The 22,781-nt window shown below is 46.3% G+C and overlaps 1 protein-coding gene across 12 annotated transcripts in view; it reads right to left on the bottom strand.

Annotated features, from left to right (window-relative positions):
• The window catches only part of COBL (cordon-bleu WH2 repeat protein), a 204,956-nt gene that overhangs the window by 10,122 nt on the left and 172,053 nt on the right, over positions 1 to 22,781 (bottom strand). For 11 of the 12 annotated variants that reach the window (XM_077304157.1, XM_077304152.1, XM_077304151.1 and 8 more), the window contains 3 exons: positions 7,876 to 7,979; positions 4,693 to 6,602; positions 3,369 to 3,494 (listed from right to left, as the gene is read on the bottom strand). In XM_077304157.1, coding sequence (XP_077160272.1) covers positions 3,369 to 3,494; positions 4,693 to 6,602; positions 7,876 to 7,979 — 2,140 coding nt within the window. The remainder of the gene's footprint in view (positions 1 to 3,368; positions 3,495 to 4,692; positions 6,603 to 7,875; positions 7,980 to 22,781) is intronic. The other variant, XM_077304148.1, reaches the window with a different exon arrangement.

The raw sequence follows: 22,781 nt of genomic DNA, 5'->3' as shown, positions 1-22,781 counted from the left end.
GTAACAAGACTCAGCACATGGAGGCACATGTCAAATCCAGTTAGATTTTCAAACAATAGCATATTAACATACCGTATATACTCACATATAAGCCGACCCGCATATAAGCCGAGGCACCTAACTTTACCACAAAATCTGGGCAAACTTATTGACTTGCATATAAGCCGAGGGTGGGAAATGCAGCAGGTTACTGGTAAATTTACAAGGTGGCCTAAGTACTCAATCATCACAGGCTTTCCCATCCAGCCTCCCTCCCAACAAATACAGAAAAGTCAAGAGGGTAAATAGCTGCTGGTTTTTGTACCCCGCTTTTCACTAACCTAAGGTGTCTCAAAGCAGCTTGCAATTGCCTTCCCTTCCTCTCTTGATGCCAGACACCCTGAGAGAGCACTGACAGAACTGCTCTGTGAGAACAGCTCTGGCAGGAGATCCAAACTGTGCCCCCCAGGCCAGAAAACCAGAGCAGAACCCAGAGCAACCTCCTACAACAAGTACAACAGCTACCAAACTGGGGGCTACAGTGCCTCCCAGAACAAAACACTTAAAGAAAGAACTGTAAAACTCAACACTGAAAGAACTGTAAAAATCAACTTTTTAAAGAAACACAACCCCAAGAAGAAAAGGCAAACAGTGCTGCCCCTCAGATAAAAGAAGAAACACAATAAATCCCAAAGCACCCCCAAAACCCACCCCACCCACAGAAACCAAAAGAATAGCTTGGAAGAAGAGATTTGGAAAAGAATGGGGGCAAATATCAGAATCCCTCACTCAAACCATTGATGTCCTACAAGCTGCCAGAGTAAGCTTTCAAGATATTTGCCGATGGCAATGGTTAGCTGGGAGCAATTAGCTCACTTGCAAAGAGCTTAGTTTTTAAGATCTTTGCAGAAGGCAAAGGTTAACTGGAGGCCACTAGGTCACTTGCAAAGAGCTCAGGTTGCAAATGCAGTGCTGTGATGGCTGGCTGGGGGCAGGCTGTTAATTAATTACCCACTTATAAGTCAAGGAGATCTTTAAGTGCTAAAAACTGTGCTGGAAAACTTGGCTTATATGCGAGTATATACAGTACATACCTCTGCATTTCCTTGTCAAAATGCTCAGTAGCAGCTAATTAAAAATTACACACTTCACAAAAGATGATACTAAAGCAGAAAGGATCACTGAGCCATCACACTAAAGGAAAGCAAAAATGGGTTGAAGCTTTGCAAGATCAGCAGTTGATTGAGTCTACTCTGCACCTGAACCTCTGGATCTTTCTTGGACGTTTATGCCACAATAAGTTTGCTATGATTTTATGGTGGCACAGAATTCATTTCTGAAGTTCATGTTATGAGCCATACTGGTCTGTTCTGGAAATGTGCAGCTCTGTGAGGCCAGCAAGTCAGGTGTGGTATATAATATGCCCAGAGTTTATGCTAAAAAGGGAATGACTTATTCTGCTGCTATTTTGGTCAATCATTACTGAAACAGAAAGACGGCACAAATCAATACAGATATGCTGTAATAATGTTTACTAATTTAAAGGGCTGCCTCACAACTTTTGTAGAAGTTAAAATGCATGTTTCAAAACATGCATCTTACAGGTTTGTCTTAAATTAAGACAGACTATAAACAAAAGGAAAAATTGGACCATTTTTGAGGATAGAATAGTAAAAATCATGAGAGCATAACTTCTTTACTGTGTCAAGGGGGAAATTCACAGTCAGAGTAGTTCAGCAGTGGAAGGGGCTGCCTCAGGAGGTGGGGAGCTCCCTCTCACCAGCAGACTTTAAGCAACGGCTGGACAGATCCTTCTCCTGGATGCTCGAGGCTGACCCTGCATTGAGCAGGGGTGGGACTGGATGGCCTGAGTGGCCCCTTCCCACTCTAGGAGTCTATCACTGGGGCAGCAAACTAGTTGGATGAATGAACAGGCATTTCTCAGGCACCTTGACCTAAATGACCCAGGCTAGCCTGATCTCTAAGCACCATCAGTCCTAGTTAGTACTTGGATGGGAGACCACCAAGGAAGACCAGGAGGCAACATGGAGGCAAGTAGTGGCAGATGCCCTCCGGACACGTCTTGCTTTGAAAACCCTCGGGGGGTGTCATAAGTCAGCCAAGACTTGACCGCACCTCCCACCATTGCTATTTCCCAGGCTCCAGCAACAGGTGACGGCAATGCCGACTGGCTTGCAGCCAGCCTAGTTCCTCTCATCGGGAGAGGGATGCTTCAGGGATGCTTCAGCTTGTAAGGATTATCCTCAGTTGCAACAGGTGAAGCTGCAGTGAAGGGCATGAGGGCAGATCCATTTCCCTAACAAGGGACATGACAGCCAGGCCAGTCCTTATCTAATTTTTCCTCATTAACCAGAAATTTAATTTCCACTGTTTCCAGACCACTAATTCCTTCCTTCCTTCCTTCCTTCCTTCCTTCCTTCCTTCCTTCCTTCCTTCCTTCCTTCCTTCCTTCCTTCCTTCCTTCCTTCCTTCCTTCCTTCCTTCCTTCCTTCCTTCCTTTGATTTTTATACCGCTCCTCTCAAACAAGCCGTCTCGGGGGGGTATACAACATTAAAACATTAAATTCAATGTATTAAAACAGTAAAATGCGTAATATTCACTAAAACCTATTGAACAGTTTTAAAGTATCACTAATTTTCAGCAACTGGTTGGTATCAACTTCTGGTTCCCTCAGGGAGTGTGATGGTTGCCCCACAGCCACCACTAAGACTCGTGGTCTGTGGCAAATACCACAGGGTTTTGACATCGAGAGAGGACATGGGTGATCTCAGTAAGTGAGGCCCAACTAGATGTCTCAGATGTATTCCCACTGGCCTCAGCCATAAGCTTGGCAGAAGAGCTCCATTTTGCAGGCCCTGCGGAACTGAGTAAGCTCCATCAGGGACCTTCTCTGGGAGCTCCCTGGCCCTGGCTCTGGTTGAGGCCAAGTGTACTTGCTGGGGGCCAGAGGTCTGTTAGCCGGTTGGTGTTGGCTGATTGTAACACTCCCTGGGGTAGCGATCCCCAACCTGTAGGCTGCGGACCACATGTGGTCCTTCGACTAATTGGAGGTGGGCCCCGAAAGACGCCTTCTCTCCCCCCCCCCCCCGGCCCTTTACTTCATCCCCCCCGGCCCTTTACAACACACTTCACTGTTGTGGCGTGTCTGTATCTTATTTTGAAGGGATGTTTAAACATTACCATAGCGATCAGAGAGCGTTAGGGCAGCGGTTGAGAGTAGAGGAGTAAACTACCCCCCCCCCCACCGGGCCTCAGTAAAAGGCATTGAGTGGTCCCCGGTGATAAAAAGGTTGGGGACCCCTGCCCTGGGGGACATATTCAGACACACTGATATGCTACAGCAAGCCATACAAAGAAGGGTTTTCACCTGTACCTTCCTCAACTGGGAGGCTCCATTGTGACCTCTGATGGCTGCCAGGAGGGCCCAGTGCGCAGTCTCTGGCTCGGAAACCGAGGCTTTCTTCTGAGTTCCATTTAGAGTGTTGTCTGAAATCTAGAATGTGATAAAAAAAGACACAGTAAATCTCTCTCGCTGCCTGTTTTTAATGTGAAGATTGATAAGCTGGAATTTGCTGCAGAGGTCAAGAATATCATTTGTTGCCCCCACGTATGTTCCTCCCTGTTTGGTATGTGCATGAAGCATGATCAGGGCTTCTGGGTGCAAGCAGCCTGAGAATGAGCTCCAATGTTCCAGGGAGTCAACTGCCATCGCCTGAGAGAACTGGAATTTGTCTGACCCATGCAAAAAGACCCCCCAGCCTTGATTTCACCCCACTTTAGAATCCTAGTTTGCGGGAGGCAAGCCAGCCCCCCATTTACCCACATTCAGATGTCACGGGGACTGAGCTCCCTTCAGGGCTTCTCAGGAACCGAAGACTTAATTGCACAGCAAGCACAAGGGGAGGGTGGCGCGGACACGATAAACAAGCAGCGCCTGTGCCTGTCACGACAAACCTCCGTTTAATTACAGCTTGTTGGGGCATCTCTGTGCGGTTTCAATTGAAAGGCCTAACGTTTTACTCCTTAACATCACAAGCTGCTGCATATTAAACATGAACTGTGTGTAAACATGGCCGGTAAGAACACCGTATTGATCAGAGAGGAGAAAACAGACTCTCTGGAACCAAAGGCAGCACCAGCTGCAACAACCTACTGCGTGATTAGATCTTTTTCATTATCCTTCAGAAGGATGGGGTTGGTCTTAGAAGATAATTAGTGCGCGCTCTCTCTCTCTCTCTCTCTCTCTCGCTCTCCAATACATACCTGTATCCATCCTCCTCCTTTAAGCAACTGAAGTTGCTATGGCTGAAAATGTGCAGAACTGATAGTAGCCTAGGTCATGCTATGATTTTGTTACTATGAAGGTAAAAAGGCTGATAAAAATATTTATTTATTTATTTATTGCTGCTTGACTACCATAATGGGCTCGGGGCAGTGCGCTATATGATTAAAAATACGTAAAATAGTTAACTTGGTTAAAATTAAATTAAGATTTACATTAAAAAACAAATTAACCACCCAACTCACTAATGAACACTTCAAGTAACCACCTGTCTCAACCCAGCCCTCATTTATCGCTTCCCACCTGCTGAGCATGGCAGCTGTGCCTGTCCGGTGGCGCTAACTGGAGAGGCAGGCAGGTGTCCTGCAGCCTGTGAAGCGGAGCGCTCGTCTCAGTGTGGCCGCCTTACCTTTCGCAGCCTCCCTCTCCCTCCCGCCGCCTGGATGGCTTCCATTAAAGCGCTGTGAAGGGACCTGTCTTCCGGAAGCGGCTTCTGGACGATGGGCTTGAACCTCTTCTTTGGCCCAAAGACACTATAGATGTCGCCGTCGTCCCCCCTGCTCTTCGGCTCCAGTTCATGCCTGGCGGAGGCCCTGCCAGGACTTTCTTCTTTCTCATCAGCCACAGGGTTTCCGAGAGATCCATTCTGGATAGCATGCCCATCCCCTGACTTCACAAGGGAGTTGCAAGCCATGGGAAAGGAAGGGGCATGGAATGGTCTACAGGAGGAAAGGGAGCTGACCTGAACAGCCTGTTCCCCATTTTGACGGACTATCGGTGACATTTCTGTAACAGCTACATTTTGCGCAGAGTTGTGACTGGCCTCCTTTTCTAGAGAAGAGAGTGTGGAAAATGGCGCACTGAAGCTTCTAGAGCAGCTAGTAGGACTGGTCTGATTCAGCGACATCACGTTGGCAGTGTTGTTTTTCATCTTGGATTGAGCACCACTCGGTAGCTTATTTGCTGCGTTTTTATCACAGCTGAAGATACTTGAATAACCTTCATTTGTCCTTGCTGGCTGTGGTTCCACTGGGCAGGATTTGGCCACAATGCGGCTTTTGGGAAGGGCTTCCGTTTCGGCTTCTGCCCCTCTTCTTCCGTCTTCCTTGTCATGCCTTTCCCGACTGGTTCTCAACTGGGGTGGATCCAAGGACTTTGCAATAGCAGAGGCTACGTAACGGCTAGACGTTCTTCTTTGGGGCTTCTGAAATGGAAGCTCAACCTTATCCTTGTTGCCTGCTGGGCCAGTTGGTGCTTCCACTGGAGACTGTGTGATAGGAAAGGGTGGCTTCATTTTTTCGGGACCCAAATTATTCCCAACCGCTTTTAGTCCAGCCAGGGGCATGGTTGTCACTTTCAGATCTGCCAGGGAGTCATGCTTAATTTCAGTTGCTTTATTTAGGGGTTTGTAAATAGGGAGGGCCGGTAATTGGTTAGAACGACCTTCTGGGGAGTCCTCAAGTGATTTTTCCATAGAGTTGGACCTCCAGTACACTTTGGCTCTCCCCGTGAGGTTTTCCCCTGTTTCATTTGAAGACATGTTCACTGCAACCTTTGGAGTAACCAAGTTGCCCAGTTCATCTATTTTAATGGCACCAGTGGAGAGAGACACGTCTGCATCAAAGCGTTTTACTTCCGGTTTGGGGGGAACAACTTTAAAGGTCGTGAGGCCTGTCTTAGGCTCATAGCTTGCTACTATGCTGTGAACACGGCTGCACCACAGCGACGGTGATGCAGCAGCTTCCTTATCATTTGTGGACCTCACTGATGCTGGCCTGCATTCCAATTCAATGTTCGTTTTGCTTGGAGCGCCTTCCTTGGCATTCTGTTCGTCAGGCGGCTTCACTTTCTCCTTTGTGCCATTTACTTTGTCCATAAACTTGAAGTTAGTAGCATTTTTAGACACAGCCTCTGTGGCTGCTTCCTCCTCTTCCCTTTTCTCCCACAAGGATGCCTGAGACTCGTATTGTTGCTCTTCTTCACTTGGGTGTCTGAACTCGGGATCAGGTGACAGCTGCCGTAATAAGCCCTTCGATAAATAACGAGGACCACTGTCCAAATATCCCTTACGGAAAGGTCCAGCACTGTTGTTGACGGGATTAACCGGAACATCTTCGTTAGCCTGTGTCTGGGGAAGCAAGGCATCTCCCCCTTCTCTCGCACAGCGCACGGTGAGATCAGCTTCTGGAACTTCATCTATGATTGTCACAGGCACAGCGGCTGGAACGTCTTCTGCAGCCGTATCACTTTGTGCAAGGGGACCATCCATCTCACTGGGTGTGGGCCCAGCTTCAGAGTCTTCAGGCATACCTTCCACTGCTGTGAAGAATGACAACAAAACCCTTCAAAAATTGTAACACACACCATGGCACTCTTAATACTGAAAACAACAGAACCTGCCCACTGGCAAAGGGGCTGTTTTTAGTGTGAAACTGCAGCCTCCCTTATTGCCCGCTGCCTTTTGGTACTTGGCAGTGTCTCGATGGGTGCTCATGTGACAGATGCAAGGCAACACATTGTTTGGCCAGTTGTGCTGTTCTCTTGAAAGCAGCCAGAATTTCTTCAGCGCCGTTTTACTTATATAATCTCAAACTTATCCTAGGATGTCTTTTGCTTCCTAAGCATTGTAATCAAGCCAATGAAACCATTCCCAGATCAGGACACGCATGAAAATGTGCTCTAAATGAGTCATGAACAATGCTTATTTCCCTAGCAATCTTGAATTTCAGGAAAGCTTAAAAAGAAATCAAGTTATATGTATTATGCATTCAAATGTGATGTTCTCAGGTGTGGAGATGACAGACGAATGATAATAATCATTCAAATGGAAAATGTTGCAGAGGCACTGAGGCATAACTGTGAGTGCTTCTCAAAGACGTGTGTTTGCGGCTGGTGCAGAAGACAAGCTGTAGCATTTGAACTGCAGCCCTGTTTTCTGCAGTCCAGGATCCAAGTGTTAGTCTGAAGCAGCAGAACAAAGTTTCAAGGTGCCACTGGACTCAAACTTTGTTCTTCAGCCCTGTTTAGGAACTTTAGATATTTTGCTGCAAAGCACAAATTTAAACAAGTAAGTAAATGATGCTGCCTTCATCACAGATGCAGGTGACAGGCTCCAGTTTTAACCAACTACAGGGCTGGATTGAAGATATGTCAATAGACAACTTGACTGTCTGAAGCTCTTGACATTCGTCTGTCAAAGGATACTACAGCTAACTGGCTTATCATAGTTTCTTCCTATCATGCATGGTGTGAGCATAATTCTCAGTTAACAACTTTTACGTTTAGACATGCCTCCATTATAGAACCCTAAAGGGGTAGAATAAGGACAGGAATGGAAGCAGGATCATCCCCTCACTAAGAGGCTTTGCAACAGCAGGGTTCGGGCTACAGTTTTGTCACCTGGTTTTTGGTCACTGCGTGACGCAGAGTGTTGGACTGGGTGGGCCATTAGCCTGATCCAACAGGGCTTCTCTTATGTTCACCTCTACCGACGCTTTTATCTGCCATGGAAATGGCCTAATTGATAGACTGCGAACGTGTCCCTCTTTATTCTTTTTTACAACCCAAGCACAGAAGTTCAACATCAGCCCACCTGCTAGTTCTTTATCAAATGCAGCCAAGGTCTCTTCCAGCCGAGCAGCAATGAGCATCTCTGAGTTTTCAAATCTAACTTCCATTGTTGCATCCTCTTCTGGGCTAAATGGGAAAACAAGAAAGGGTTGTTAATGACTTACAAACTCAGATGCGTTGATACCATCCGAGGCGAACAGAACATGCTCCCCCACAAAACTTAAATTGATTATTAAAAAAGAGATTGTTGCCACTTCCCCAGAGGGTCTCGCAGCAACTCATAACATTTACAAATTGATGTGCAGCTCCACAGGGAAACAGCCCAACAGTCATTCCGTCTTCTCAAGGAAGAGCCAGGCCAAGCCATCAACGCCGACTGCCCAAAGTATGGGGGGGCTCAGCCTCCCCTCGGAAGCGCAGCCCTTTGTGTCCATCACCCCCTTTGCTCAGTGGCTGTCCAGGGGGCTGCGGAAACTTCAGTACCAGTGGCAGCTCCATCACAAATGCACATGTCTTCACGGCACCTGGTGCACCAACCAGGAGGAAACTAGGTGGCCACCTCTGGGTTGAGAAATACCTGGAAATCTGGGAGGTGGAGCCTGGGGAGGGGGTGGGGTGAGGTGGGGTGGGGGGAAAGGACCTCAACGGGGCACAATGCCCTAGAATCCACCCTCTAAGCCAGCCTTTTTACCGAGGGAATCTGACCTCTGTTGTCTAGAGAACAGTTTTCATTCCAAGAGATCAGCTGGAGTTTGGCAACTCCATGGAAGCTCCAGTTCATACCAGTGGGGAGTTCCATCCACATTTCAAAAATGCTACTGAGATTATATGGAGCATTTTGAAATTTGAATGGAGCCACTATTTGCATAATGGTGATCTGTAAACAAAAACTCACATAATGTATACAAACAACAGAATAGAAAAAATGGTGACGGGAAGGGAAGCAGCAGCAGACACCCCTCCCCCCCCAACAAACAAACAAACAAAAACAAAAACCCAAGATGGCTTGATAGAATCAAAATTCGAATATCAGAACATAGGAGCTGACTTGGAAACAAGATTAAAGATGCTCCTCTCGTCTCACATCGGTTGGAACATAATCATAGCTTAGGAAAATTCATCTTCTTAGGACTGGGACAACTTCAACCTTCACTATATGCCAAGGGCAACATTATCATCCGCCGTCAGTTTTTTCATTCATCATTTGAATACTGTGATGCCGTCTTAATGCCAACATTTATTACAATTGTTTTTTGTAAAAATCTGTTTGGGTTATTTACTTTAATGCAGTGGTCCCCAACCATTCTGAGGCTGGGGACCGGCAGGCCGCGGGCCACGTCCGCACATCGGGTCGCGCCTGCAGGCCACGTCCACGCATCGGGCCGCGCCCGCATGGCCGCGCGGCCTGGCCCTGATTCAAGCTTGCAGCCCGTGAAGTTTTTTACTGCGGGGGGGGGGGGGGGCGGGGAGAGGGAGCCGCTGCCCGGCACCATGGCCTTTGCGGCCCGCAGGTTGGGGACCACTGCTTTAATGGATCTGGACCCTTTAAATAACTGACTACACCTGTAACTGCCAGCTTCTCTATAAATACTAACTGAAGGTAGCCCTCATGGGCACTTTATGAAATCCCCAGACGATTATGAGCATTTTGCCAAAGTGACACTACGATTATTATTATGACAGTATATTGGAAGGTGTGTTATGCTGCTTTGTAAAATTATGAACTATGTTTTGGAAATTTTACATGCATATATTGTCTACTTCAGTGGTCCCCAACCTTTTTATCACCGGGGTCCACTCAACACTTGACAATTTTACTGAGGCCCCGGGGGGGGGGTAGTTTACTCCTCTACTCTCAACCACTGCCCTAACGCTCTCTGACTCTCGTAATGTTTAAACATCCCTTCAAAATAAGATACAGACACACCACAACAAGGAACATAAGGAACATTTTATTTTCATGGAAATTTTAACTCATGACAATGACAAATCAATGGGAACCCTGAGCCTGTTTCTCTGCAACGAGATGGTCCCATCTGGGAGTGATGGGAGACAAGGACACCCGAAGTGTGTTGTAAAGGGCTGGGGGGGATGAAGTAAAGGGCCCGGGGGGGGGGGGAGAAGGCGTCCTTCAAGGCCCACCTCCAATTAGTTGACGGACCACATGTGGTCTGCAGCCCACAGGTTGGGGATCGCTAGTCTACTTGTCTATTCATTTTGCAGAGCAACCACTGATGAAGATAAAACAGAAAGTGGGTCACTTAACCTAGGATCTCGTTTTGGTTGACTCTTAATGTTTGATCATATGTTTGACCATTTAGACTTTATGTTATAACCTTTTCACTTATAGAGAAAACTACTACCTCATTGTGCCTCGTGATTTCCTTTTTTCTTCTGAGTCCACATTGAGGAATCCACGGTTCTATACTTGATTGATAGAATCAAAGGCATTAAGTGGATTGACCTTACAAAAACTTAAAGAAACAATAGAAGACAGAAGTTGGATGGTAGGCCTTTGTTTAGCAAGTCACCATGAGTTGGAAACGGCTTGACGGAACCTAACAACAAACAATTGTGGAGCGAGTGGAAAACGCACGACGAGGCCGCAAGAACATCTTATCGCACACTTAGGAGGGCGTAGGAGACGGCAGTGAAAGCGGCAAAATGTGATTACTTTGCTGTGGAAGCTGCGTCCGCAAGCTCTCTCCCGGCCCAATTGTTTAGGGTAGTTCGATCCCTGACCGCCCTGGAGGATGGGCGCCAAAATACTAGCGGATTGGATTTAGGCTGTGAGGCATCGGCGAGCATTTTTGCGGATAAAGTCTTGTCGCTCCGCCGTGACCTTCCCTCCACACTTAATCCAGTCAATGAACTGGAGGCCTGCTGGCCGCCTTTGGAGGTGGTGTTTGAGGGCTTCAGACGGCTCTCCACATGCTGGGCCGGGTGCGGGCGGCCACTTGCCCCCTGGATCCCTGCCCTTCTTGGCTCCTCAAGGAAGGGGGCCGAGGGTAGGAGAGCAGCTCCGTGATATTGTTAACGACTCCCTCCAGTAGGGCAGTTTCCGGATTAAGGAGGCGGTGGTTTGCCCGCTCCTGAAAAAAACATCGCTGGATCCGCGGGACCCGGCCAACTACTGCCCGGTTGCGCATTTAGCGTTCCTGGGAAAGGTCGTTGAAAGGGCCGCAGCGGACCAGCTCCTGGCCTTCCTGGAAGAAACTTCGGCGCTCGATCCATACCAGTCTGGCTTCCATCCTGGCCACAGGGTGGAGACGGTGCTGGTCGCCCTGAGGGATGATCTCCGTCGCCAGCTGGATCGAGGCGGCTCTGCTGTGTTAGTACTTTTAGAACTGTCGGCCGCATTTGATGTGGTCGACCACGAACTACTAGCATGCCTCCTCGCCGGGATGGGGATAAGGGGCACAGCATTACGCTGGATACGCTCCTTTCTCCTAAACCGGACCCAGAGGGTGGTGTTGGGGGATGAGCTATCGAGCTTGTTTGGGCTCCCTTGTGGAGTACCACAGGGCTCGGTGCTTTCCCCCACGCTTTTCAACATCTTCATGCGCCCTCTGGCCCAGCTGGTCAGGAGTTACAGCTTGGTTTGCCATCAGTATGCTGATGACACCCAGCTGTATCTCCTGATGAACGGCCGCCCTGATTCCCCCCCCAGATCCGTTTGCCAGATGTTTGGAAGCCGTAGCTGGATGGCTCGAGCAGAGTCGTCTGAAACTCAACCCTGCCTAGACGGAGGTCCTGTGGTTTGGGGGGAAGGGAGCAGATCAGGAAGCGCGATTACCCACCTTGGCCGGGACGCAACTGACCATCACGCCCCAGTCAAGGAATCTGGGGGTGACCTTGGACGCCTCGTTAACACTGGAAGCCCAGGTCAAGAAGGTAGCGGGCCATGCTTTTCTCCATCTTCGCCAGGCCCAGCTACTAGCACCCTACCTGTCTCCTGACCACCTAGCCACCAGGATCCATGCGACGGTCACCTCCAGAATAGATTTCTGTAACTCACTCTACATGGGCCTACCCCTGCGCCTGATCCGGAAATTACAGCTGGTTCAAAATGCGGCTGCTGGGGTCCCCACAGGAACAGCTTGGAGGGCCCATGTCCATCCTGTGCTGAGGCAGCTGCATTGGCTACCGACTGCTAGCCGGATCAAGTTCAAGGTTTTAACCTTCAAGGCCCTCTGCGGTCTGGGATCCACATACTTGAGGGACTGCCTGGCGCTTTATGCTCCCCGCAGGGCGTTACGCTCGGCGGGGACTAATTTATTGGTGGTTCCTGGCCCCCGGGAGGCGCATCTGGCCTCGACCAGGGCAAGGGCCTTTTCGGTCGTGGCCCCCACCTCGTGGAATTTGCCATCCTTCCGCAGGGCCTGCAAAATGGAGCTCTTCTGCCAGGCTTATGGTTGAGGCTGGTGCCTCCCCTTTTTAGATCGCCCCCCCACTCTACATCTACATCAGCAGTGACGCCTGGTTTCCCTAGTTCCACCTCCATCAGGTGGTGTGGGTTGGGTGTGCTGGGGATTGTTTTGGGGTGTTTTATATATTAGGGGTTTTATGGGGTTTTACATGTTGTTACCCGCCACGAGCCTCAGGAGAGTGGCGAGCTAGAAATCTAATAATAATAATAATAATAATAATAATAATAATAATAATAATAATAATAATAATAATAATAATAATAATAATAATAATAATAATATTTTGTGTGAACTGGAACTTCCACTACACACTTCAAACTTGCATTCATAAGACATAGGCTCTGATTAATTCCCTGCTGACATAATTCATACCGAGAGCAACATACAGCATTCTATCAATTCTAATTTTGAGATGGGCCTATTCTTTTGACACTGTAGAAAAAATGTTAAAAGAACAAGCTCATTTTGAAAGGAAAACTTGCAGGTTGTATGTTGCTCCCAGCATGAATTATGTTAATGTGGAATTAATCAGAGTGTACATCTTATTAATAAAAGTTTAAAGCATGTAAAGACGCAGTCAATAAGGAAGAGAAACTAGAAATGGGAGGGGAAACTTTATATCTCAACATCAAAGAAAGAAATGATTGAAAGCTGGTGCAGACTTTAATCATTTTAGAACCCAAACATTTATGTTTATATACTGTAGACTAGTACCCTTTGGGTGGCCTCAAGGGTACACTAATGCACACGAGTATGAATATTTTCATTCAAATAACCATTTTTGTTTTAAAATGGCACAAACAATGTGCATTTACGCAACCCGATACAAAAGCGAGCTTAACATCCCTGATAACCACAATGACCTGGAGCCAAACATCCTGGAATATGAAGTCAAATGGGCCTTGGGAAGTCTGAGCAACAATAAAGCTAGTGGAGGTAACAACATTCCAGTTGAACTATTCAAAATCCTAAAAGACGATGCAGTAAAAGTGCTACACTCAATATGCCAACAAATTTGGAAAACTCAACAATGGCCACAGGATTGGAAAAGGTCAGTATACATTCCAATCCCAAAGAAGGGCAATGCCAAAGAATGTTCAAACTACTGCACCATTGCACTCATTTCTCATGCTAGCAGTTATGCTCAAAATCTTACAAGCTAGGCTACAGCAATATGTGGACCGGGAACTTCCAGGTAGGATTTCGAAGAGGCAGAGGAACCAGAGATCAAATTGCCAACATATGCTGGATCCTCCAGAAAGCTAGAGAGTTCCAGAAAAAGGGCTTGGTCTCTTGGCCCCAGATAATCTTCATCGCTCTCCTCTTTACCCTTTCAATTTTAACTATCTCCTTCTTGAAGTGAGGCCAGTGCCGTATATAATGGGACTATGACATCTTGTGATTTTGATGTGATGCTCCTGTTGATACAGCCCAAAATGACATTCACCTTTTTTACCGCTGCATCACACTGCCTGCTCATGTTTAGCTTACAATCCACAAGTACCCCAAGGTCTCGTTCACACACAGTGTTACCTAGAAGCGTATTCCCCATCCAGTAGGCATGCTTTTTATTTTTCTGACTCAGATGCAGAACTTTACACTTATCTTTATTAAATTGCATCTTGTTCTCATTTGCCCATTTTTCCATTATGTTCAGATCTCGTTGAACTCCGTCTCTATCTTCCGGAGTATTTGCCAGTCCTCCCAATTTGGTGTCATCTGCAAACTTGAGTCCCTCCACCCCCTCATCTAGATCATTCATAAATATGTTAAAAAGTACCGGGCCGAGCACCGAGCCCTGAGGTACCCTGCTACTCACCTCCCTCCAGTCCGATGAAACACCATTGACAACAACTCTTTGAGTGCGGTTCTCTAACCAATTCCCTATCCACCTATCTGAAAATCCAGATTGCAGTCCTTGAAGTTTGCCCTACGAAAATCCAACATCCGCGTCTGGCTACCAGCTTCCTTGCTCCCCCATCTCAAAAGGAATTCTATGAGGACATGGTCACTTCCCCCTAGGGTCCCCACCTCCTTCACCTCATCCACCAACTCTTGCCTGTTGGTCAGTATTAAGTCCTGTATGGCTGAACCTCTTGTGGGTTCCTCTACCATTTGATAAATGAAATTGTCAGCTAGGCAAGTCAGAAAGTTGCATGACTGAGGACGCTTCGCAGAGTTTGTTTCCCAGCACACATCTAGGAAATTGAAGTCACCCATGATTACAAGATCTTGCCGCTTGGATATTTTTCCAAACTGCTCACAGTGCAGCATCCACATCCTCTCGTTGGTCAGGCGGTCGGTAGCAGACACCAACCACCACACTGTTTGTTTTCCCCTCGTTTATTTTCACCCAGATGCTTTCCACTGTAGATATGCTCTCCTTCACTAGAATTTCCTGACAGGTAAGCCCTTTCCTCACATACAGTGCCACTCCTCCACCTCTTCGATCTATTCTGTTTTTTCTGAACAGTTCATATCCATCCACCATTACATTCCAGTCATGAGAATCATTCTACCAAGTTTCTGTGATGCCTACTAGATCATACCTTTCGATCAGCATGAGAAGTTCCAGCTCTTCCTTCTTATTGCCCATGCTTCGGGCGCTAGTATAAAGACATCTGAATCCTTTTACTTTTGGTTCCCTATGAGCTGGCCTTGCCTGTTGGGCTGCCTCCGATCGTTCTCCTTCCTTACACTCCCTATGTTGATTGTCTCCTTCCCCTTGTGGCTTCAGTTTAAAGCTCTTCTGATGAATCTCCCCAGGTTCCTGCCAAACACATTCTTCCCCAGTTTCGATAAGTGCAGTCCATCGGGTGCTAGTAGGCCTTCCTCAAGAAAGCCTATCCCATGGTCCCAGAAACCAAATCTCTCCTGCCGGCACCAACTACGCAGCCACTGATTCACCTCCATTATCTTCCTCTCCCAACGCATTCCTCTTCCCTTGACAGGCAAGATTGAAGAGAATACCACTTGTGCCCCCATTTGCTTGAGCTTCCTCCCTAGATATTGATAGTCTGTTTTAATAGGAGCGATGGTATTCACGGACATGTCATTCATTCCCACGTGGACCATCACAAATGGGTAGTGATCTGTAAATTTGAGGAGTTTGCGTAGCCATTCTGAAACGTCTTTAATTTTCGCCCCTGGCAAGCAACACACCTCTCGGGTTAGCGGGTCGGGCCCAGCCACATGGCGATCCATTCCTCTTAGTAATTACCAGTACTCTCCTTTTTTTTTTCTTCTCAACACCATTTCCTTCTATTCCCGTGTCCTCCATCTACTTCTGCTTTTGACTATGCTAAAGCCTTTGATTGTGTGGAGCACAATAAATTGTGGCAAGTTCTTAAAGAAATGGGTATACCAGAGCATCCTGTTTGTATCTTGAGAAACCTATATGCAGGTCAAGAAGCAACAGTGAGAACCGGGCATGGAATCACTGATTGGTTCAAAATTGTGAAAGGAGTTTGACAAGGCTGTATACTGTCTGCTTGCCTATATAACTTGTATGCAGAGCACATCATGAGAAAGGCGGGGTTCGATGAGTCACAAATTGGGATCAAGATTGCAGGGAGAAATATCAACAAGCTCAGCTATGCAGATGATACCACTCTAATGACAGAAAGTGAAGAGGAACTAAAGAGTCTGTTGATGCGGGTGAAGGAGGAGAGTGCAAAAGTTGGTTTGAAACTCAACATCCAGAAAACTAAGATCATGGCATCCGGCCCTCTCAATTCCTGGCAGATAGATTGGGAAGAAATGTTGGTAGTGACAGATTTTATTTTCCTGGGCTCCAAAATCACTGCAGATGCTGACTGCACCAAAGAAAGACGCTTGCTCCTGGAGAGGAAAGCTATGGGCAATCTAGACAGCATCTTAAAAAGCAGAGACATCACCCTGCCAACAAAAGTGCGTCTAGTCAAGGCTATAGTCTTCCCAGTTGCAATGTATGGCTGCGAGAGTTGGACCATAAGGAAGGCCGAGCGTCAAAGAATTGAGGCTTTTGAACTCTGGTGCTGGAGAAGACTCTTGCGAGTCCCTTGGACTGCAAGGCGAACAAACCGGTCAGTCCTAGAGGAGATCAACCCTGACTGCTCTTTAGAAGGCCAGATCCTGAAGATGAAACTCAAATACTTTGGCCACCTCATGAGAAGGAAGGACTCCCTGGAGAAGAGCCTAATGCTGGGAGTGATCGAGGGCAAAAGAAGAAGGGGACGACAGAGAATGAGGTGGCTGGATGGAGTCACTGAAGCAATAGGTGCAAACTTAAATGGCCTCCGGGGAATAGTAGAGGCTTGGAGGATCATTGTCCATGGGGTCGCAATGGGTTGGACACGACTTCGCACCTAACAACAACAACAACAACAACAACTCCAAGTACTGCTGTAGAGGCTGATGCATGTCAGGCAGCAGTTAATACAGGTATAACCAAATGTATGCATCATCCAACCTGTTGCCAACTGAGCTACTCTGGGAAAGCCATAAAGCAATATGATTGCTGTACATTCTTTTTCACATGCTTTCTTCAATCTAATACTCGCTACTGTTGGCTGATTGTATTAGGTTCACAAGATGATATAGGATTATGGAATCATACAGGCCACCTGGCCCAACCTCCCACTCAATGCCTAAAGCAGCCATGATTAATATTTGTCCAACCACTGCTTATAGATCACCAGTGAGGGGGAGCTCACCACCTCCTTAGTCAGCTGATTCCACTGCTGAACTACTCTGACCATGAAATTTCCCCCCTGATATCTAGCTGGTACCACTCTACATGTAGTTTAAACCCATTACTGAAGGTCCTATTTTCGGCTGCCAACAGGAACTATTCCCTGCCTTCCTCCAAGAGAGCCCTCATGTCCTCTTCTCATGTCCTTTCTCAACCTTCTCTTCTCCAGGGTGAACATTCCCAAGTCTCTTAGCCTTTCCTTATGGGGCTTGGTCTTATTAATCTTGGTCTTCATCGCTGTCCTCTGCACCCTCCTGTCCAATGAAAATCAGAAAACCGTTCTCCATTTTATTCATCTCTACTCTACCCAACAATTTTAGAGCAAAAAAAAATCAGAAGTCAGTCTAAGGCTATAGAATGTGGATAAATGGGAGAGGGCAGGACACAATTGAGCTAAGGGGAAGGGATCTGGCCATCAGGCAGAATACAAATTAGATATCCATAAAGATTTCAGTGAACATGTATTTCTTTTATCAATACGCTTAAGCACCCTATTTCCTTTCCTGAAAGGAAGTTTGAGAACGTTAGGACATTTATTTTTATTTTATTTTATTTTATATTTATATTTTTATACCACCCTTCCGCTCTGGGCGGTTTACATAAAATATTTTTGAACATTCACACAGAACACTATCGAAATCAATATCAAAAATCAATATAGCAATATAACAATAACAACAAAATATCAACTGGAACAATTAGAACAGCACTTCAACAATAACTTGAAATCCCGCAGTCGGTTCGTTCCCTCAGTCTGGGGGGCACCTGTAGGTGTTATGGCTCAGTTGGCCCCACCAAATGCCTGGTGGAAAAGCTCCTAGGTGCTCTGGTTCCAGGTAGGGCGCTAGTAGTTTGGCTTGGCGGAGGTGGTAAAACGCCAGCCGTGCTACCTTTGTGACCTGGGCTTCCACTGTAAGGGGATCCAGGATCACGCCCAGGTTTCTGGCGGAGTGAGTGAGCCCAGGATGGGCAGGCGCGCTTCCTCCCATGGTCCCTTCCTACCCAAACACAGGACCTCCGTCTTTGCAGGATTGAGCTTCAGACGACTCTGCTTGATCCATTTTGTCACTGCTTCCAGGCATCTGGCTAAAGATTCTGGGGGGGAGTCAGGGCAGTCATCCATCAGGAGGAAGAGCTGGGTGTCATCTGCGTATTGGTGGCAACCCAGCCCAAACCTCCGCACCAGCTGAGCAAGAGGGCGCATGAAGATATTAAATAGGCTAGGAGAGAGCACTGCTCCTTGTGGGACTCCACATGTGAGCTGGTGACGGCTAGATACTCTCTCTCCTATTGCTACCCTCTGTCCGCGACCCTGGAGGAAGGAGGTCAGCCATTTTAGGGCTGTCCCCCGTATCCCAGCGTCGGCAAGGCGGTGAGCTAGGAGCTCATGATCGACTGTGTCAAACGCTGCCGACAGGTCTAATAGCATCAGCAGCGCTGACCCGCCTCGGTCCAGTTGGCAGCGGAGGTCATCCATCAGGGCGACTAGCGCTGTATCCACCCCATGGCCAGGCCAGAAGCCCGACTGAAATGGATCAAGGGCTGAAGTTTCCTCCAGGAATGACGATATTTGGCCCGCAGCAGCCCTTTCAACCAACTTCCCCAGAAACGCCAGATGTGAGACGGGGCGGTAGTTGTCAGGCTCCTGCGTAGCCAAGGATGGTTTTTTGAGCAAGGGGCGTACCACTGCCTCTTTTAATCCCTCCGGGAATTCTCCCGTTGAAAGGGAGAGGTTGATTATTTCCCGGAGGGATAAGAACAGAATCCATACATAGTACTGCTCAAAAATCATGAAGAAGAACAAGGATAACTCATACCTAAATCTATGCATTGTCATATAATCTGTGCTTTCTTTCACCAGGAATATTATGTTTCAATGAGAAATAAGATAAAGAAGCTGTAACTAGAAACAGTAGCAAGATGTATAACTCACTCTCATACTTGATTTAGGGAAGATAACATTTGGGTTAGGGAAGTGGATTTGGATATTTTGGAGTCAAAATTATACTTAAAATCTCCTACTTCATATAAGTTCAGAAATATATGAAACGGAACATGATCAGGATCCCTAGGATCGGCCTTCAGGGGCCTGTAAAGTCGGACTGCTTTGCCTTATTCAGTGGGATTCTTTAATAAAGAGGGAGGAATTGTTTCCCTGACATTCTGGTTCCCTTTGCTTAAAAAACAGCTCCACAAAGCCTCATCTTCCCGAATCTGGAAAAAATATTCCAGGAACGCATTTTCAAAATAACATCAATACTCCCAAAGTTTGAGAAAAATTATAATCATGCCTTTCTCAAAATTATTGGGGGGGGGGAAAGAATCATTTAAAAATTTTTTTAGGTGCACACCCATAATTTGTCCCCGTTTTTCAAAACTGTTATTATGTTCCTACTAGCTTCAAAGCCCATTCCAGAGATGGAGGGCGGGAGCTGCAGGGACAGGGCCAATCAGGACAAAGCTGGTTGCACCCTGATTGGCCCTATTCTAACTTGAACAGCCGGACATGTCCCACCCCCTAGGCTGTTTCATAAATATATAGAGGAGCAACAATGGATAAGGACGGCTCTCCATCATCATTCAACCATCTGGAAGTGGGCAGGCATGTAACACCTCCAATTCATTCACAACACAAATATATTTAAAGCTACCTTTAGAACATGCATTTTTAGCAATACCCTACAGACTTTAAAAAACCCTTTCCTACTTGCCCTTTTCTGTCCTCCTCTGCAAAGGGAACCTTGCTTCTTTAGACCTTCCTTTTGTTGACAGACCTCCTCTGGCTAGCATTCAAGCAAAACACAAGGACTTTTTCTGATAATGTTTTATAGGCCAGATAAACATTACCAATGGCACTTTCTCACACACTCCTTTTGACATAGGAAAGGAACATGATAAACTTTAGGCCTTTTGTCTCATAACATATGAGGTGTTGAAATTACACCACTTGGGAATTTCTTAAAGGAACAGTTGGATTAGCACAGATTCCTAAAACACCAGTGCAGCAGGAACAGCAACAACCCAGAAGCTGCCCAACTACTGACTTTTTGCTAAACTGAGGTCATAGGGCATGTTTGTTGTAGTGCTTAATCAGTTGGAGACAAAAACTGAGGTTAAAAGAGCATTTTTGTCAGATCAGCACTATGGAAGTTGGGCTATTATGTTGTCCAAGTAGGAAAAGACAACAGCAAGGAGCTACGGTTGAGTTGAAACCATATTGATAGAGTCTAAGAAAGTACCATAATAGCTAGTATGCATTGTTGGGGCCTTACAAAAGAATTAATTTCAAATACTTTAAATAAGTAAGACCAATAGCAGGAAGTGAGGGGAAATGTTATGGGAGCTGATGTAAAGTACTGAACAATTAATGTCTTGGTTCATACCAGCAGGTAATTCCCTGGGTGGTTCAAAGCAACTGTCACACTCAGTCCCTTCCCTGAATACTTATATGCGATAATAATACTGGCCTACTTTACAGGGTTGGTGTAAAGATCACTGAACTCATTTATGGTAAACAAAGCATTGCAAGAAACCCATAGCTGAATTGTATTTTTGGCCCAGGTGCCTAGCTTGGCATCCTATGGTCCGCATTTATTTGTCTCATTAGATAAATGTCTTCCAGGGCAGAGCCGGGTATGATGATAAGCATTAGCATGTTGTGTAATGGTTTAATTCAACTTCTGTACAAATTGTACCTTTTCATATAGCGTAAGGAATTCAATTACTTGTGTCATTGATTTAAGAGTGTTGGTCCAATTCCATTGCAAAACTTGGTCTGCTGTTTGCTCACTGCTCTTGATTTATCTCGTAAAAGATATAAACAGGAACATACTGTAACCAAACAAACACACAGGCTGCAACTCTCAAGTTCTGCCATTTCTGATGTTTGCAGAAACTTTGTACCAAAAGGCAAAGATGATGACTATTATCTAACTAGTCCCTAATGATAGATACTTTCTGGCATGTTAAGAGAACAGTTTAATAATGTACGCAGGTTAAATCTTAGGAGGGCCGCACATGAGAATCTTCCTAACTCAGTTCTGGGCATCTCTGAACAAAGAATGAGCCGTCTTCTCATCTGGGCTGCACACCAGAACAGCTGTAGCTTAACTCTTGAAGGTGTGAATGCAAGAAACACAATGCTGGGTCATATTATGGGACCACTTAGTCCAGCATCCTGTTTCTGACATGGGACCAGTCTTCTTTGTTTTTGTTTTCTGTCAAGTCACAGTTGACTAATAGCGGCCCCTGGTGGGGTTTTGAGGGCAACAGACACTCAGAGGTGGTTTGCCATTGCCTGCTTCCACATCAAGATCCTGAAATTCGTTGAGGGTCTCTCATTCAAATACTAGCCAGGGCCAACCCTGTTTTGCTTCCAAGGTCTGATGAGATTGTCCTAGCCTGGGGTATCTAGATCATGGCCAGTCATATTTACAGAGTTAAAATATCTTCAGACCGTCTCTAATCCAAAGTTATGGAGGCACGTCACAGCAAAATAATAATGATGATGATGATGATGATGATGTAATAATGAAACTGAGGTTTATTTGTTTTTTGCTGTTGAGTCACAAGTGTAACGAACCCCAGGAGTTAGAATGCAGGCGTTGGTCTATTGAAGGCAGGGACGCACAGACAATTCACTCAGCCAAGGCAACACGTATAAAGGAAAATTGACTGCGACATCACTCTTAGATCGGACCCAAGTTTTTATTCGCACGGGAGTAGACCTCCCCCCCCCTTCAACAGAAGCGCCAGAGTGCGGACAGAGGTTCAGAGATGACATCTGCAAGTTCTTTTAGTACCCTCGGATGCAGTTCATCTGGCCCAGAAGACATTTCATTAAAGAAACTAGGTGTTTGTGGACTGTGATCCTAGGCCACCAGTGATCCTAGGCCACCAATCCCGTCCTTCGTGTTGTGTTACGTTTTTGCCACATTGATCACTATTTTCCTCACAAGAGAAGACCGAGGAGAGATAGGGGTTAAGCAGTTCAGCCCTCTCTTCATCATCTCTTATAATTTCACTTTCTTGTCCTCGCAATGGTCTTCCTTCCAATTCCTGAATGACTCTTTTTTATTCCTCAAATCTTTTGACAACTGCTTATGGAGCCGACTTGGCTCCCTTAGGCTCCTTCCATCTTTTCTTCTCAATTGTTTGTGATTGATCCTTCAGTATTTCACTTTTAAGAAACTCCCAGCCCTCTTGGACTCCCATCTCTTTAAGTCTTTCTGACCACCCTACATAAATTTAAGTCTGTGAAAATCAGCTTTCCTGAAGTCCAGTCTATACGTACCACTACGTAAAGGTTTTGTGTTTCCCACAATTGAAAATTCCAAAAGCACATGGTCACTGCCAACAAGTCATAGAATAGAATCATAGAGTTGGAAGGGAACATACAGGCTATCTAGTCCAACCTATCTAGTCCAACCTGGGAATTGTAATCCATGGACATCTGAAGAGCACCTCAGTCATAGGATATTTGTTATGGGGAGAGGAAGGAAAGGCAATTGTAAGCAGCTTTGAGATCCCTTCAGGCAGTGAAAAGTGTGGTAAAAAACCCCAGCTCTTCTTCTTTTTCTTCTTCTTTTCCTTCTCTTATTGAGCAAATCCCCCACGTTTACAAGATTCATGCTTGTTTCGTCAAAGTTACTGTAGTATTTTCTGAAGTGCAACCAGCTACAAGTACTTGTAGTTTAAACCCATTACTGCGTGTCCTTTCCACTGCAGCCAATGGAAACAGCATCCTGCCCTCCTCCAAGTGACAAC

The sequence above is a fragment of the Paroedura picta genome, chromosome 11 (assembly GCF_049243985.1).
Source record: "Paroedura picta isolate Pp20150507F chromosome 11, Ppicta_v3.0, whole genome shotgun sequence".
NCBI classification, from domain to species: Eukaryota; Metazoa; Chordata; class Lepidosauria; order Squamata; family Gekkonidae; genus Paroedura; species Paroedura picta.
This window is presented reverse-complemented; position numbering and strand designations above follow the sequence as displayed.